This window comes from Pogoniulus pusillus, chromosome 21 (assembly GCF_015220805.1).
Source record: "Pogoniulus pusillus isolate bPogPus1 chromosome 21, bPogPus1.pri, whole genome shotgun sequence".
Lineage (NCBI taxonomy): Eukaryota > Metazoa > Chordata > Aves > Piciformes > Lybiidae > Pogoniulus > Pogoniulus pusillus.
Window position 1 is genome coordinate 18066978 of NC_087284.1, and position 16386 is coordinate 18083363.

The 16386-nt window shown below is 47.4% G+C and overlaps 1 protein-coding gene across 2 annotated transcripts in view; it reads right to left on the reverse strand.

The window, feature by feature from the left end:
* SLC22A23 (solute carrier family 22 member 23) overlaps positions 1 to 16185 on the reverse strand; it is a 98069-nt gene extending 81884 nt beyond the window's left edge. For both annotated transcript variants that reach the window (XM_064161115.1, XM_064161114.1), the window contains exon 1: positions 15481 to 16185. In XM_064161115.1, the coding sequence (XP_064017185.1) occupies positions 15481 to 16020 (540 nt within the window). In that variant the 5' untranslated portion in view covers positions 16021 to 16185. The remainder of the gene's footprint in view (positions 1 to 15480) is intronic.
* Positions 16186 to 16386: the final 201 nt, after the last annotated feature.

The following is a 16386-nucleotide window of genomic DNA, read 5'->3' on the forward strand; positions in this document are numbered from 1 at the left end:
CACTGCTGGCTCAGAGGAGCCCTCAGTAGCCTTATCATCCCACCCCTCTTCACACAGCAGCCGAGCAAGCCAGCAAGGAGCCCTCACGCTGGGAGTGCAGAAACCTGGGCTCACTCTTCCATTCACCACGGAATGGGAAGAGCCAGTTGGAAGGGGAAGAGGACTGCAGTCTCGGCTTTGAAGAGGGAGAAATAGAGCAGGAACCATCACAGAGCATCAGTGCTGCCTCCCTCTGTACCCACAGCCAGGCTAGGCAGAGCAGAGGGTGCTTGACGGTTGCCCACGCCAGGCAGACACGGCCGAGGCTGCGGCAGGTGGCGCTGACAGTGCCAGGAGTTTCAGCCCCCAAACGCAACACTCAGACTTGCCCCACGGAGAAAGGAGCGGCAGGTTTGCGTGTCCCTGCGGAGCAAAACGCGGGGCTGGGCGGCGCTGAGGACAGCTCAAGTGGAACTCCATGTAAATCTGCACCGGGAGATTGTTTGGGCTGGAGACTGGACACTAATCCTCTACCTCCTCTCACAAAAGGTAGATTAACCTGTCACAAGCAGGGGGGAGACCATTAAATCCTCTGACTGCTCTGGCTGAATCCCCTGAGGTCCCGCTTCCACCCAAAGAAGGATGCTGCTAAATTCACAGTGCTCCCTGGGACTGCTCTTTGTGCCTCCAAGTTTTGTCTTTCTGTCCCTGGGATTGCTCTTTGTGCCTCCAAGTTTTGTCTTTCTGTCCCTGGGATTGCTCTTTGTGCCTCCAAGTTTTGTCTTTCTGTCCCTGGGATTGCTCTTTGTGCCTCCAAGTTTTGTCTTTCTGTCCCTGGGATTTCTCCTTGTGTCTCCAGGCTTTGTCTGCCTTTCTGTCCTCCATCCACCCTCCTCCTGACTCGCCAAACCAAAAGGACTGCACTGTCACGTTAAAACACAAACAAGTGTTTACAAAACACACCGGTGGAAAGGGAGCCACTTAAAAATCAAGTGGGTTTATTTCCTAGAGGTGCAGCAGCGCAGAGAATTTGCCACCTATGCAGGGGTGCAATATACTGCACAGGTTGGGGCTTTTTCCATGTTGTGACAGCAGGTTTTTTCCCCAAAACACCTTCAGGATCCTACTGTTTAATTGATCCCGGTGAGTCACCACCTGTGCTGTGAGTCACTGCACTCCTCCCGTCAAGCTGGAGGACTATTTGAAACGGAAGATGCTTGGGAAGGCATCTGGCAGAAGGTAAGTCACCAGTCAAGTAACCTTCCTCTAAGTCCTTTACAAGGGGTGGAAACCTGGACAGGGCTCATGCAGTGAGTCAGTATTTGCACTGAAGTTAAGTTGTAAGAGCCACAAGTGTAAAGCCTGCTGCGTGTTTGTTACTACAAATGTGAACCCACCTCAGTTAAGGGCTCCTGCCTCAAATGCACTCATCCTCCAGAGGCCATAGTGCTGCCTGTAGCATCTAAGCACATCAAATACCCAAAAGGTTGTAGTAAGAGGCCTACCAAGGATTTAGTTTGTTCTGCCTTCACCATGATCACATGGAAGTGTGCCATGCAGATCCTTCTGTCCCTACAAAGAGCAAAGGATCATAGAACAGTGAGGGTTGGAAGACACCTCTGGAGGTCATCTAGACCAATCCCTCCTGCTAACTCAGCTATGCCTAGATCAGGTTGCACAGGAACACGAAGTCCAGATGGGTTTTGAAAGTCTCCAGAGACTCCACAACATCTCTGGGCAGCCTGCTCCAGGAGTCCATCATCCTCAAAGATCTTTTTCCTTCAGCTCAAGTGAAACCTCCTGTGTTCTAGTTCGTACCTGTTGCTCTTTGTCTTATTACTGGGCACCACTGAAAAGAGTCCAGCCCCATCCTCATGACCTCCACCCTTTAGATATTTATCATCACTGAGAAAAACCCCTCTGAGTCTTCTCTTTTTCAGGCTAAAGAGACCCAAGTCTGTCAGACTCTCCTCATAAGAAAGATGCTCCATTCCCCTCATCATCCTCGTGGCCTTCCATTGGACACTCTTCAGTAGTTCCCTGTCCCTCTTGACCTGAGAACCGACAACATAATACTCCAGACGTGGCCTCACTATGGCAGAGAAGAGGAAGAAAACTCTTCCTTGATCTGATGGCCACACTCTTCATAATGCCATTGGCCTCCTGGTCACAAGGGCACATTGCTGGCTCATGGTCAGCTTTTTGTCCACCAGCACTCGCAGAGCCTTCTCTGCAGGCCTGCTTTCCAGCAGAAAGACCCCAAAAGACCTGCTCTGGCAGGAAGGTTGGACTCAATGATCTCCTTGGGTCCATTCCAACCCCTAATATCCTGTGATCCTGTGACAGGAAGAGAGATGTTCTGGTCCGACACTTGCCCAGAGCCTGGCATAAACCCATCTATGATTCTATAAAGAGCCTGTGAGGGGGGAGCTGGACATGCACACTCTCTACACTGTGGCTGCTCAGGCCATGTCCAATGAGCAGTGCCCAGATCATTGCTGAAATAAAGCAGATCCTTCCATAAACAGTCTGCTGGTGGATCACAGCCCTGTTCTGACTGCTCTCTGTACTGGTTTCAGCATGAGGAGATGAGAGAAGTAACCCATGCAGCTGTCTCAGAAGACCCTAAGCCAAGCAAGAAGCTGCTCCCCTCATCCTTCCCTAGCTAGGCAGCACCCAGCTGCTGCCATAGCCCTGGTAGACTCTGCTCTGAGGCACATGATGTGCCCCACACACTGTACAAAGCCTCTTGACCCCTGAAGAGATAGTCTCACCTTGGAAGCCCTACTACATGTGGCACAGTTCACCACAGCAGCCTCAAATCCCTCCTGGGGAAAAGCCACAAGCTCATCTGCATCAGAGGGCAATGTGAAGACCAGTAAATTGAAACAATAATGTGTCCTATCCATGTGCTGGATATTGTCTTTCTTTGCTCTTCTCCTTCCTCCCTCACCTTTTTGCAATCAAGCCCTGCCAGTTTTCCCTGCACAGCACTAGAATCTATTCTTTATCTAAACACCTCATCCAATCAGAGCATAAATTTATGATGCCTTCACTTAAATTATGATGCCTACTCTTAAGAGCATTTCCCCCCCAAAAGTATGAACCACAAAGTTCTTGTTAAAAAACAAACAAACTAATCCCACCCCACCCCAAAGTTATGCTTTTTATACAATGGATGCAACAAAACAAAGCACCAAAAGACCCCAAGAAACAACCAAGCCAGCCTCTAGCTACTTATTCCTGGGGGAAAAGCTCTGAGTCAGCAGATAAAAGTACTGAAAAACAACCAAATAGAAAAGCAAAAAGAAAAAATCAGTGCTTCTACCACAATATACAGTATCACAGTATCACAGTATCATCAAGGTTGGAAGAGATCTCATAGATCATCAAGTCCAACCCTTTACCACAGAGCTCAAGGCTAGACCATGGCACCAAGTGCCACGTCCAATCCTGCCTTGAACAGCTCCAGGGACGGCGACTCCACCACCTCCCCGGGCAGCCCATTCCAGTGTCCAATGACTCTCTCAGGGAAGAACTTTCTCCTCACCTCCAGCCTAAATCTCCCCTGGCGCAGCCTGAGGCTGTGTCCTCTCGTTCTGGAGCTGGCCACCTGAGAGAAGAGAGCAACCTCCTCCTGGCCACAACCACCCCTCAGGTAGTTGTAGACAGCAATGAGGTCTCCCCTGAGCCTCCTCTTCTCCAGGCTAACCAATCTCAGCTCCCTCAGCCTCTCCTCGTAGGGCTGTGCTCAAGGCCTCTCCCCAGCCTCGTCGCCCTTCTCTGGACACGCTCAAGCATCTCAATGTCCCTCCTAAACTGGGGGGCCCAGAACTGAACACAGTACTCAAGATGTGGTCTAACCAGTGCAGAGTACAGGGGCAGAATGACCTCCCTGCTCCTGCTGGCCACGCCATTCCTGATGCAGGCCAGGATGCCACTGGCTCTCTTGGCCACCCCTGTACTATAACTCAGTAATATTCAAAGTTAGGGTCACTGGAGACCACTGCACCAAAACTTCCCTTCAGACTGCTGCAGGACAACACTTCTCTGCTTCCCTTCTCACACCTGGAATAAAGGTGATGCTCTGGCTCCATTCAAGGTGTGGGACATGGTGTGATGCTCGACCCATATAAAGGTTTAATACAATGTAAGTGGGCAGTTAAAACTATACTAAAGAGGTCACAGGAGGAACGTCCCAGAGGCATGTGCCAGCACACCTCCACACTTAAAGCTGGGGTGGTCCTACTGCCACAGGTTATATCTGCATCCCCTTCTCAGCCCTGGCAACAACAGGCCATTTAAATGATTTGAGAGCGAGGATGCCTCCCCTTTAGGATCCAAACAGCCACACAGAGCACTCTCTGATCTGTAGTTCAAGAGTCAATAAAGAGTTGGGGCTGTTCAGTGTGGAGCAGAGGAGGCTCCCAGGTGACCTTCTTGTGGCCTTCCAGGATCTGAAGGGGGCCTGCAAAAAAGCTGGGGAGGGACTTTTTAGGATATCAGGGAGTGACAGAACTGGAGGGAATGGAGGGAAGCTGGAGGTGGGTAGGTTCAGGCTGGACATGAGGAGGAAGTTGTTTAGCATGAGAGTGGTGAGAGCCTGGAATGAGTTGCCCAGGGAGGCAGTTGAAGCCCCGTCCCTGGAGGTGTTTAAGGCCAGGCTGGATGAGGCTCTGGCCAGCCTGATCTAGGGTAGAGTGTGCCTGGGCATGGCAGGGGGATTGGAACCAGATGCTCCTTGTGGTCCCTTCCAACCCTGTTGGAAGACACAAGGAGCTAAGTATCTAGAAAGTCAGATTTCAAAATAGTCACTTTAAGAAGAGTAAAAAAAGAAAAGAAAAAAAAAAATCAATTAATCCCAGAAGATTTGAAGGTACAAAACCAAATGATGACTTCTTTCTCTGATCAGCTACATTCAGAATCAGACATCCCCAAAATTGATCTTTCCTTAAGTTGGACACTTTGGTTACCCAGGTAAGCCCAGCTGACTCAAAAAAAACCCAAAACAAGAAGAAGAACAAACCAGTTGCTGAGAGGTCTTGTTGTTTGTTTTCTTTCAACAGTCACTCCAAGAAGTCTACACCACCCACACTGGAATGCCTCAAACTATGACACAGTCAACACCTGACTTTTAAGCTGCTTCCTCTCTGCACGATGTTAGACCTCCAAGTGCTGAGTACATGATAATGCTGAAGAAAGAGAGATAAGCAGATGCTTTGGCTGAAAACCTTCCACCAGCGCCCACATGCTTAGGACCTCTTAAAGATAAATCCTTCCAAAGCACATTTCTACTGAGTAAGTATACCATGGTATTTGGAGAAGTTCATAACCATCCAAGTTTGCCTTTTACCAAGGTAAAAGGAGATACTGTAAGTACCAGAGCATCACCCTGTGCTCAATTTCTGCTTCCTTCCCATTCTGTCACATCTGGAGTCCTTATTTCTGTACACTGGAGCCTGCTGACTCAGATCTGAGGATTTGTTTTGCTCAGCCTCTTATCCAATTTATTTTTCCTATGCTAGGAACAACATTTTCTGCACTTTCTGTTGTCAGAAACCAGTAAACCCTTTTTGAGCATGGCAGGCACCTGTCAACGCTGCAGCCCAGCAAAATCCCTCGTGAGCAGCCAGCACAAGGTCACCCTCACAGACAGCATCAGGTTGCTCTAACCACAGATGTGAGAAATGGCCTGGGCAATGTACCAGTGAAAGACACAAAACAAAGACTCCTTTTGGCTACCACCACAAAGCCAAGGGTTTGGGGGGCACGGGGAGGGAGAGGAAAGAGAGAAAGAGGAGAGGGCATGTGAGCCAGAGGATCCATGCTTAGCAGTCTTCCAAGAAAGATATAATTAGACCTTGCCTGCAGCATTGTATGACAGCAGCTTCATGTACCTATGAAAACAGCTTCCAGCCCTGCAAAGCAGCCTGAGACAGCAGAGCGACGGACCTCACAAACTTGCCTAACGCTTAACACGGTTAAAGTTGCCAGAAGACATCTTTCAAAAGATGTTTTTCTTTTCCTGAAAAGCACTCTTCTTCTTTTCTTTAATATGCATGACTTAGCTGTGAAACTTCCACATTAATTTTTGAAGCGTAGGCTTCCAAAGCTTTAAATAAAGCACATGGGCTTGGGGCCACGCAGCCACACACGGCTGTGTTAAACACGGGCACACAAACTGGCACTGCCTGGTTTACAAACTCCTCCTGAGGATGGGACACTTTAAGCACAAAGTCATGTCACGAGCAGAGAAGCAGACATACTCTCCCTCCAACATCAATTACCTCAAGGTAGTCTTATCCCATATCTAACGCCTTTCAATCACAGCTCGCCTCTAAGAGCCTTCTGCCTTCTGAGCACTGCAATCCCAAAACAAGCAAAAGGCCACAAATTGATTTTATTCCAGAGCCAGCAAATCTAGAAAAGACTAAATGAAGTGCTGTGCAGAAAACTATTCCTTCATCTATGCCATAAGAAGGAAAGACCCTCCAAGGGGACGCAGTCTCAAGTTGTGCTGGGGGAGGTCTAGGCTGGATGTTAGGAGGAAGTTCTTCACAGAGAGAGTGATTGGCATTGGAATGGGCTGCCCAGGGAGGTGGTGGAGTCACCGTCCCTGGAGGTGTTCAAGAAAAGTTGACTGGATAGGGCTGGGTGCTAGGTTGGACTGGATGATCTTGGAGGTCTCTTCCAACCTGGTTGATTCTATGATTCTATAATTCTATGCTTATCCACTAAGCAGAGTTTCAAGACAGTAAGATGCCACCTGAAGCACCACAGAACTGGAGAAGTTTCATCTACACTTCAACTTAGCACTCTGACCAGGAGCAATTAGCTCTTGTGTTCCCCATCTTGCTCTCATCACAGGTCTGTGTTTCTCTTCCCCAATGGGAGGGGGAAGAAGGAAGTTTGCTAAGTAAATAACCATCACTAATCCCTTAACAATTGAAATATGATTTGTTAATCATATGACAGTCTTATGAATACTCACCATGATTAAATCAATTTTAGTAGCATCCATACACCACCCACTTGTGTCACTCCTCTCAATTTCAGCAGCAGGAATTCCCTTTATTCCGAGACATTCTGATCTCCAGCCTTCACCCTCCCCAGATTAGTCAACCAACTGGTTTCTCAGCTGATGCAATCTGCTTTGCTTTTTCCCACTCAGTAATGACATCTAATATCAAAAGAGCTGGGAGATACAAGATCTTGCTTGCAGCTTTCATGAATATTATATTCATTATTTTCTAGAGAGCAAGATCAAGATTATTTCCACCCCTCTTTTGCATCTCGTGCTGCAGTTCAGTATCTTCTCCACACATATTCTGACATCATTAGCAACCACTGTCACAAAACTGATTTTAAGTTTACATACATCTGTTTTTTGCTATAAGACCTGTAACTGTTCACCTCCCTCCAGCTACACGAAAAGACCAGGAGCAACAACACCCATCCCTAGGGCTCAAACACACACAGAAGAATGATTGTCAAATGCCATCCTCAGTTTCCAGCTGAAAACCTTTATTCTGAAACAAAAGCATGTGCTGCTGGGACTGACATAATCAATCCAACAAAGAGCTCAGCTGTTTTTCAGGTTTGTATTTAGAGCAGGTCTGAGCACTGTAAATAGCAACCATATGTTAAAAAAAAACTACCAACCACCAAAAGAAACCTCTGGAAAAAAAAAAACAAACAAAACACCACACCAACCAGAAATGCCTTAGCTAAATATTAACAGTTGTTATCATCTGGTTATCAAAAACAAGTTAACTCTTTGAGCACTGACAGCTTTTGGGCTGCTGAAGCCGCGCAGACATAAAACAGAGGTTTTGGTGAGATGGCAAAACCTAATTTGCTGCCTTGTGAAAAAAAACATCTGTGAGAAAAGCTTGAAGTTGTCAAGCAAGGTATAAAACTCTGAAATGGAAACAGGGGGAAGGAGGAGATGAGAGGAGGAAGTCATTCCTCACAAGAAACACTTGCTCAAAGTCACTGTAGAGAAAAAGATCAGCCACCTTTATCCTGACAGGCAATTATGGCTGCTGTGACCCTGCCCTCTCATCACTCGAGGTCTACAGTTATTATCATTCAGGCAAGAAGAAGAGGGAAAGGGTAAAAATGGGGTCTAGTATTAATTCAGACTTAAATATTAAGGGGAAGGAAGAAAGGAGAAAAAATATTCCACTTGTTTTACAAATCAAAACATGACACTGGTCTGTCAGGCTTGTCTTCTTCAAGCAGACAAGGCTTTACACTGCCCTGGGAGACAGAGCAGGGGAGAAGGTCTTATGGTTTAATTTAGACTTCTTATCCATAATAATATTTGTAGGGTGGACACTGCAGCTCTGTATGTACAGCCGTGGACTTTGCTCTGGAGGCTTGGAGGCGAGCAAGCAGCTCCAGAACGCTGCAGAGGAACAGGGAAACACTACTTGCACCAAAATTAATTCCCCCACAGCTGTCTGGAGCTGAAAAAAAACCTCTTCCAGGGGACCAGACCACCTTGTTGAAAACAGCACCTAAGGGTAACCACAAATCACGTTCTGCCAGCCAAGGCAAAAGCACCGCTTCCCTACATCTCACAGGCATTCCCAACCCCTCCTGACTTTGCTGCCTGTGGGCCTCGATGGGCATCCCAGAAATCAGCATCAGGATATATTCACTTCCTTAGTCTTTCATTCTTTTATTTTGGTAGAACAACCAGCATCTCATAGCTCCGTGGAAATGTTCCATCCCAACTGGCTCCAAGTTAGTTGCTGCCTGAAGTGCCCATTCCCCTTCTTTGACAAACCCTTTCAGAAAAACATGAGGTCATCTTTTATAACCACACTCTTGTAGCCCAAGGGAGAAGAGGCAGAACTGTTAGTACACTCGGCAATTTGGGGTTAGACTGCCTGAGCAGCTGGTAAACACACACCACAGCCTGCAGCTTCTGCCACAGCACGGGCAGGGTCCGTCTGTTTAAGCTGAATGACTGATACAGGATGCGTTAGGGAGTGGAAACAAAACCAAACCAACCCCAACTACTGCAAACAACACCTCCATCCAGAACTGAAAAAACAACACTCACAGAAACATACATGCAGAAAGCTCAATGGCAAGCCTCGGAAAGCTGGGAATTACCTGATTGAAGGAGCTGGGGTTATTCAGCCTGGAGAAGACTGTGAAAGACCTAATAGCAGCCTTTCAGTACCTAAAAGGGGCTTGTGAGAAGGCTGTCCACAAAGATATTTCAATGTGAAATTACCTTCCTTGGGGCTGTTCAAGGCAGGATTGGACATGGCACTTGGTGCCATGGTCTAGCCTTGAGCTCTATGGTGAAGGGTTGGACTTGATGATCTGTGAGGTCTCTTCCAATCCTAATAATACTGTGATACTGTGATTCTAACTTCCACCAGTGCTACATGTTACTTGTGCTGGGCTGAAGTCAGATTCCTGTATCTGGGATGCTTTATCTTAAGGGTGATAATAAAAAATAACTCTGTGTACATTCCCTCTAATGAAATAAAAATCCATACCAGATATAAAACCTAAGAGTACCCAAGTTCTGATGCCAGTATTGATCTCAACCTAGTCTGTTCTCTAGGTCAATTGCTTCAACAGTTGTTTGGCCTGTACATAACAAATAAGAACTATGTCCAGGCTCACTAAATAAGTATTTATAGTCTGGTGACATCATATTTTTTATCTCAAAGAGGTGGTAAATCTGCTGTTTCCAGGCAAGGAGGCAGAGGACAGTTCTTCAACACCTAGAAACTGCAGGTACTGTTCCTGAACAGCCATTCCCTTCCTTCCCATCACTCAGACAGAACCTGGCCCCACTGGTATGGGGTGTTGCCCATGAGTGCCCTGATAGCCACAAGACTACACCAGCATGGTCAGTGTGTATGTCATCAGTTCTCCTCAACCCCTCCCTAAGAAGCACATTTCTCACCCCTGCAACTGCTCAGACCAGTAATCACTAAGTCTTTATCAGCTAACTTGCCAAGGGCAGGTGAAAAAAAACCTACAATCTCTCCCATAGCTGAGGAAGCCATTAAAAAAAAAAAGGAGTGGTAGCAGAAGTTTGCTCTGGTCTGGCAGTGCTTCTGGATACCTCTGACTTGTTGACTCCTTCAGCATCTGTTAGAATCACTGACTGGAAGGAACCTTTAAAAGTCATTTAGTCCAAGCATCCTGCAGCGAGAGCAGGGACATGTAGAACTATAGCAGGTTGCTCAGAGCCCCAGACAACCTTACCTGAAATGTTTCAAGGGATGGAGCATCTATCACTTCTCTAGGCAACCTGGGCCAGTGTCTCACCACAGTCAGCATAAATGTGCCTTCCCTGCACCTAGTCTAAAGCTACCCTCTTTCAGTTTAAAACCATCACCCCTTCCCTGCTAAAATGTCTGTGCCCAACATTTTATCAGCCCCTGTAAGTACTGAAAGATCACTATAAGGTCTCCCCAGACCCTTCTCTTCTCCAGGCTGAACAACCCCAACTCTTTCAAGCCTGCTCTCAAAGAAGAGGGTTCAGGAGCAGAGAGGCATTTCTAAATGTCTGAAGACATTTAGAACAGTTTTTCTGTCTATTGCTTGTCCCTGCATGCAGGCATCTACATCCCTTCAGTTTGTACAAGTGAAGCAAGGACACGAGTGATAGTTTCAACCTTGCCACTTCTGACCCAGCTACTGCACTGGGTATCATGGTTTGAGGTTTGCATTGATGGGGGACTATGCAGAAGCCAGTCAGCCAGGTACCAGCACTGACAAGACACACCCCAGCAGCTGCCAGGGAAAAAAAGAGAAGCATCAGCATTTCTGAAGATACTTTGTAGAGGGGGGATACAGAAACAGGGGAGATTCCAAGCACAAATGGGAAGAGGCAAATTCTTATTTTGGGAAGGACATTGCCACGGTGGTCTCTTAAAATTAATTAACTATACTCTGAAAGTCCACTTGAAATGGACACCTATCCCCTACCCCAAAAGTGCTAAATATGGCAGTGCCATATTTAGCAACACTGTAATTGTGAACAGACTTTGTTGTACCATGTTTGGCTACTTGCAGATATCCAAAATAATCCCATGAGACAGCACCACGGTTTTGGGCATGTCTCACTGCATGGAGCCATTTCACTTCATTAGCCCAGCAGAAAATCCAGGGGAAAAAAAAAGATAATCAGGAAACAAATGTAATTACAGGGAGTTTTTTTTAATCGGGTTTGCAAGCTGAATCAGTTGAAGGTGTGTCCAGAAAAAAGTGTCACAACTGCCATAACAGCAAGAGAAATAAAGGCTGGCAGCAAACAAGCATCTTCCCTCATAGGAACAAAGAGCATCACATCACAGCCTGAAGCAGTCCAAGTTCACAGCAAGACAGCAGTGCTACTGGACCATTTGATTGTCCTGAATTAAGATCTGCTTTTTCAGAGGGGACAGTCTGCTAGAGGCTCAGCCAAACTGGCAGGAGAGCAATCGAACCAGCGGCAAATAGGTAAAACGATGACATGTTACTTGGGAAAGAAGATGACTCAACCCAAATGAAGTGGGAAGCAGGGAGCCAAGAGAACAGCATTGCAGCAAAACAAGGCATCTGGAGCTGAAAAGCAGCCACAACAGGAATTCCCTTGTGACTAGACATGAAATATTATTACATAATTGCTCTGGGTGATTAAAACGCAGCCTTCAACTAACCACTTCCCTCTACACCATCCCCAAGAGGTGGAAAGATCAGGAGGGCTGCGGGCACACGCAGAAAGATGCCGTACCAACAACCACTGCAATTTAATCAAGCCTCACTCTTGCTCTTTGTCAGCTTTTGGTGCCCATTATACGAACAAACATTCAGAATAACAACCAACCCCACCATGAAATGTGACTGGACGTGGGGGACAGGTCAACCTAGTAACAGGGTAGGAGGGGGTGGTGGAAGTCACAGAATTAACCATGTTGGAAAAGACTTTCAAGATCATTGAGTCCTACATATTAACCTATTATCAACAACTATCAATCCTGTAACTCAGAGTCCTCGTGAAATCTGTGCCTCAGGTCTACAGATGGTCAGAAGATCCAGCCACTAGAGAACCACAGAATGGTTTGGGTCAGAAAAGACTTTAAAGGTTCTGACCCACTGCACAGGACTGGGACACCTCCCAGTATACCATGTTGTTCTAGGCCCCATTCAACCTGGGTTTGAACACTCCCAAGGCTGAAGCCTCTACAACTTTATTGGGCAACCTGCTCCAGTGCCTCACCACTCTCTTAATGAAGAACTCTGTTGTCTAATATCTAATCTAAAACCAGTGTCTTGCAGTTTGAAGCCATTACGCCTTTGTCTCTGTAGAAGTTAATGAGAAGTTAGAAGATGGTGAGAGAAGAAAGTCCCTATTAAGAACACACTCCAACTTCCTTTTAGGCTTTATGGCTGCATGTGTTTTGTTGTCATTCTATTGCTGATAAATTACCTGAAGCATCACTTCAGATGGGTAAAATGAGACCTCAGGTTTCTCCATGGTTAAAAAAGAGAGCATATCTCAGCATCTTTCCTTTGAACAGTGGCAAGATACATAGAACATTTTAACTTAACCAGCCTTTTGTTTAAAGGCTGGTCCAGAACACATCTCTCCCAAGCAGTATGCATGCCCTCCTTTCATAGCAGTGTGGTAACACTGATGGTGTGATAAAAAGCAGATGCAAATCCTCAAAGAAGCATCTAGTGCTGAAAAAACCTCTAAGTAAACTGTCTTGAAAGGAAGACATTTAGATAAAAATCAAGCTGAAGTCCAAGATTTATGTCCCAACTCAAAACATTAGCTCAGATGGGTGATTTAATACGGCCACTGGAATCCCTGTGGTTAAGCTATGCATCTGACCTCTTCCCTACACATATTTCAACAGTGTTAAATAATAAGCTGCACATCCTTTATTACCATTTCCAGTTTCAATGACTGGCAGCACTATAAAAAAAGCACTGTTCCTAGTGACTGAATCAAGGAGGTCAGGACAATGGCAGTGCCCACTGTGGTAATGCTGCTCTCCAAGGAGGGTGCAAGACTCCAGCAAAGACTCAGAGAGAAGCGAGGCTCAGCAATGTAGGTAAGAAACAATAAGATCTCCATTCCATCAATTCCAAGCAGGACACGTGTTGGGAGAAAACGGGCACTGGGGAAGGGAGTGCTGAGAAAGCCTAGACAAAGAGGTAACATCTGATGAGATCAGCATTAGAAGATGGTGAAACTTAACACAGTGTGAGGACAGCAATCTGCTCCCAAGGAACTGAAGGATGAATGGAAATCAACAAAACAGAGAGCTTTGTGCTACATCACCACAATTGTTTCATCACTTCTGAAGATAAAACAATGACGGAGCACCCAGCCGCTGAGGATGAGCACAAGGGGATTTACTGGCCAAACAAAAGCACATGTTTTCATTAATATGCTTTTGGCTCTCTCTCTGACATTTCGATATAACCCCTGGCTGCCATACGGCCAAGTGTATATTAGACTAAGATTTAATAAAACTCTATTTAGAAAGATGAGAACACTGCATAATACATTACAGAAACAAATGTATTTTTGAGGGAAGCTAAGGGAGAGCTGAACATACAGACTTCTGAAGGCACCCAGGACAGCACTTTCCCACAAAGGACAGTGGGATGCACTTAAGAGGAGTTATCAGCAATGAGAATTGCCCTCATGGTATCACAGCTCCTGGGGGGTTATAAGAAAGGAAGCCTGAATGAAGCTTCGCTGATGTTCAGCCTGGGTTTTTCCTTTCTTTCTTCAGTAGGATAAAAACAGACAGCACACCCACCCAGAAAACCCCCAAAACAAACCCAAAGCACAAACGAAGGAGGAATCCTGACCCCAAGAAAACAGCCTAATTATAATTACAGGGGATTACAAATGAAAGCAAGAAAGCTGCCAAGTTTTTTGGATGCCAGCACAACAAAATTAAAAACTCCACACTGGAAAAACCCATTGACTCAGAATATGATTATTATCCTTTCTAATAGGAAACAAGACAGCAGGGACCACAGATGTTTATTTACCCCTTAAAATTGATCTGCCCTTTACCACAACATAAAAAGTGTTCCTTGGAATAACTTATTGTTAAAGAAGCATGCACAATAGCCAATTAACTCTCCCTTGACCTTCTGTGGTCAACGTGATGACATCCTTCAAAAGACTAAAACACCTCCAAAACATTTTGTTTTTACACTTCATGCTAAAAACAAATCTTTCAGGATTGTTTTCATCATGCTTATAACTCCAAACATACAAATATCTCAGTCCCTGGTTCTATACAGATGAAAATCTGCCTCTCAAACATCAAATTTCACTATGCACTCCTACATCACAAACTGCTCAAGTCCACCATGTGCTGTTCTCATGAGAAGCCATAGCTAGGTCACTTTGGGGTTGTTTGGGGGGTTTTTAATGTGTTCTGAGTTGCAGGTTTTGAGGGAGTTGCTTTACCTGCTCTCCCCCCACCCTGCTGCACAGGCTTTCAAGGCACACAAAGAGAAAGCAAAGTGATTTTCAATGATTAAACAGGACCGTCTGCTGGCTAACCACGGCACGATCAAGTTGCTCATCTGATTGCTGCTGCATTTCTTTCTCCCCACCTAGACAAACACAGTTAATCCAAAAGGCTGCTCCCAAGCAGGAAGTCATTTTTGCTGATCTCAGGCAGGGGGCCTGAAGATTAACGGAACAACTTGCCAGGTCTAACAGTTTCATTTTACATTGCCAAGGACTAGAGTTGCCTGTTAACACCAGCGAGGCCCATCCACAGCTGGCAGGGCTTTCACAGGGGCAGGACAAGCCAGCCAAAGCTTTCAGGTGAAAAGTGATTGATTTCTTGTTGCCTGCAAATGTGGAGTGGAGAAATCAGCACAACCCCCACACGAGATTCCCTGCTTTAGCCCTTGTGTTAGGAAACACAACACAGAGCAGCATGTGCTTTCTGCCTTAGGGAGTACAACTTGTGCAAGGCTTTGCTTCTTTTATTGCTCTACCGGAACAATTACCAAGGGAATAAGCACAAAACCAGAAAAATTCAGCAGGACTTTTTTCTCTCATCTTCCTCCCCACAGTAGCCAGCTCCTCCAAAAAGCAACCTGGTTTTGAGGTTGCACGGCTGCTTCAGTATAGATGTGTGATACCATGACCAGAGCTTTCTCCACAAACCCTTTTTTTTCACCTCTTGGTGACATTCATCTGCAGCATCTTTCCCACTGACACCTGCATCCCGAGATGGCAGGAGGTCACCATCGGGGTCGTAAAAAGCTACTGAAGATCCTGTTCCAGGGCATAACTTCGCAGTTTGGTGCCACAAGCTAGCACCAAGGTACAAACCCACAGGATGGATACCCAGCATGACAGGGAGGGAAAGAACAACGGGCATGCAAGATTTACTATTGGTTGAAGGGTAACCCACAGGGCAACTGACTGACCCAGTAACACCTGCAGAGTTGGCTGGGAGGGGGACGAAGGGAAGCCACCTGTCTCACCTTGCTGACGACGTTCTGGACCAGGCCGGCTCGGATGCGGTAGTGCCATTCATGGCAGTCACACTCGCTGGCGTTGCCCGCCGCGGGGGTGGGTAACCCGGGCAGGGGGAAGAAGCTACCATTGCCGCTGTGGTTGGCGTGGCCCGGAGCCAATGACCCGCTCCAGTTACCGCTACCCTGCCCGTCAGCCTCCAGGCACCAGAAATCGGGCTGGTCCAAGAGAAAGGAGTCCGAGAACTTGCTGAAGCCGATGAAAAGGGCCGGCATCCAGGTGAGCAGCACTAGGGTTCGCTGGTACCCACCGCCCAGCCCCCCAAGGAAGGGCAGTACCGAGCCATCGTAGTCGAGGAGAAGAGGGCTGCAGGCGGCGGCCGGCGGCACCGGCACCGGCTGGATCTCGGCCCCGGCGGCGTTGGCGGGAGGCGGCCCCGGGGGGGGCGCGGTAGCGGCGTTGCTCCCCCCGGCTCCCGGCACCGAGCCGTTCTCCTCCGGCAGCGGCCGGCCCCCACCGCCCGCCTCACGGCGCCGGTCTATCGCCATCCAGCCTCCCAGAGAGAGGGGTGGTGGGGTGAGGGAGGGTCACATAGATGGGGGGGCCGGGGGCAGCCCCGACTCCTTTACGAGTCTTTCCTTCCCTTTCCTCCACGCACACACACAGCTCGTAACGCAAATATATTGCACACAGCCTCCGGGCCCGAAACGGATGGGAAAGGGAAGAAGGGAGGGAAGGAAGGAAGGAGAGGGTCGAAGAAAAGGGGGAGGCACCAAGCGAGCCCCTCGCCCTCTGCCTTCCTCACCCGCACCCCGTGGCCACGAACGGCTGCAGCTGCCGGCGGTGCCCCCCCTCCCCTCAGCTGTGCGTCAAGCTGCACTCATCGCCGCTTTCCCTTCCCCCTCCCAGAGGCA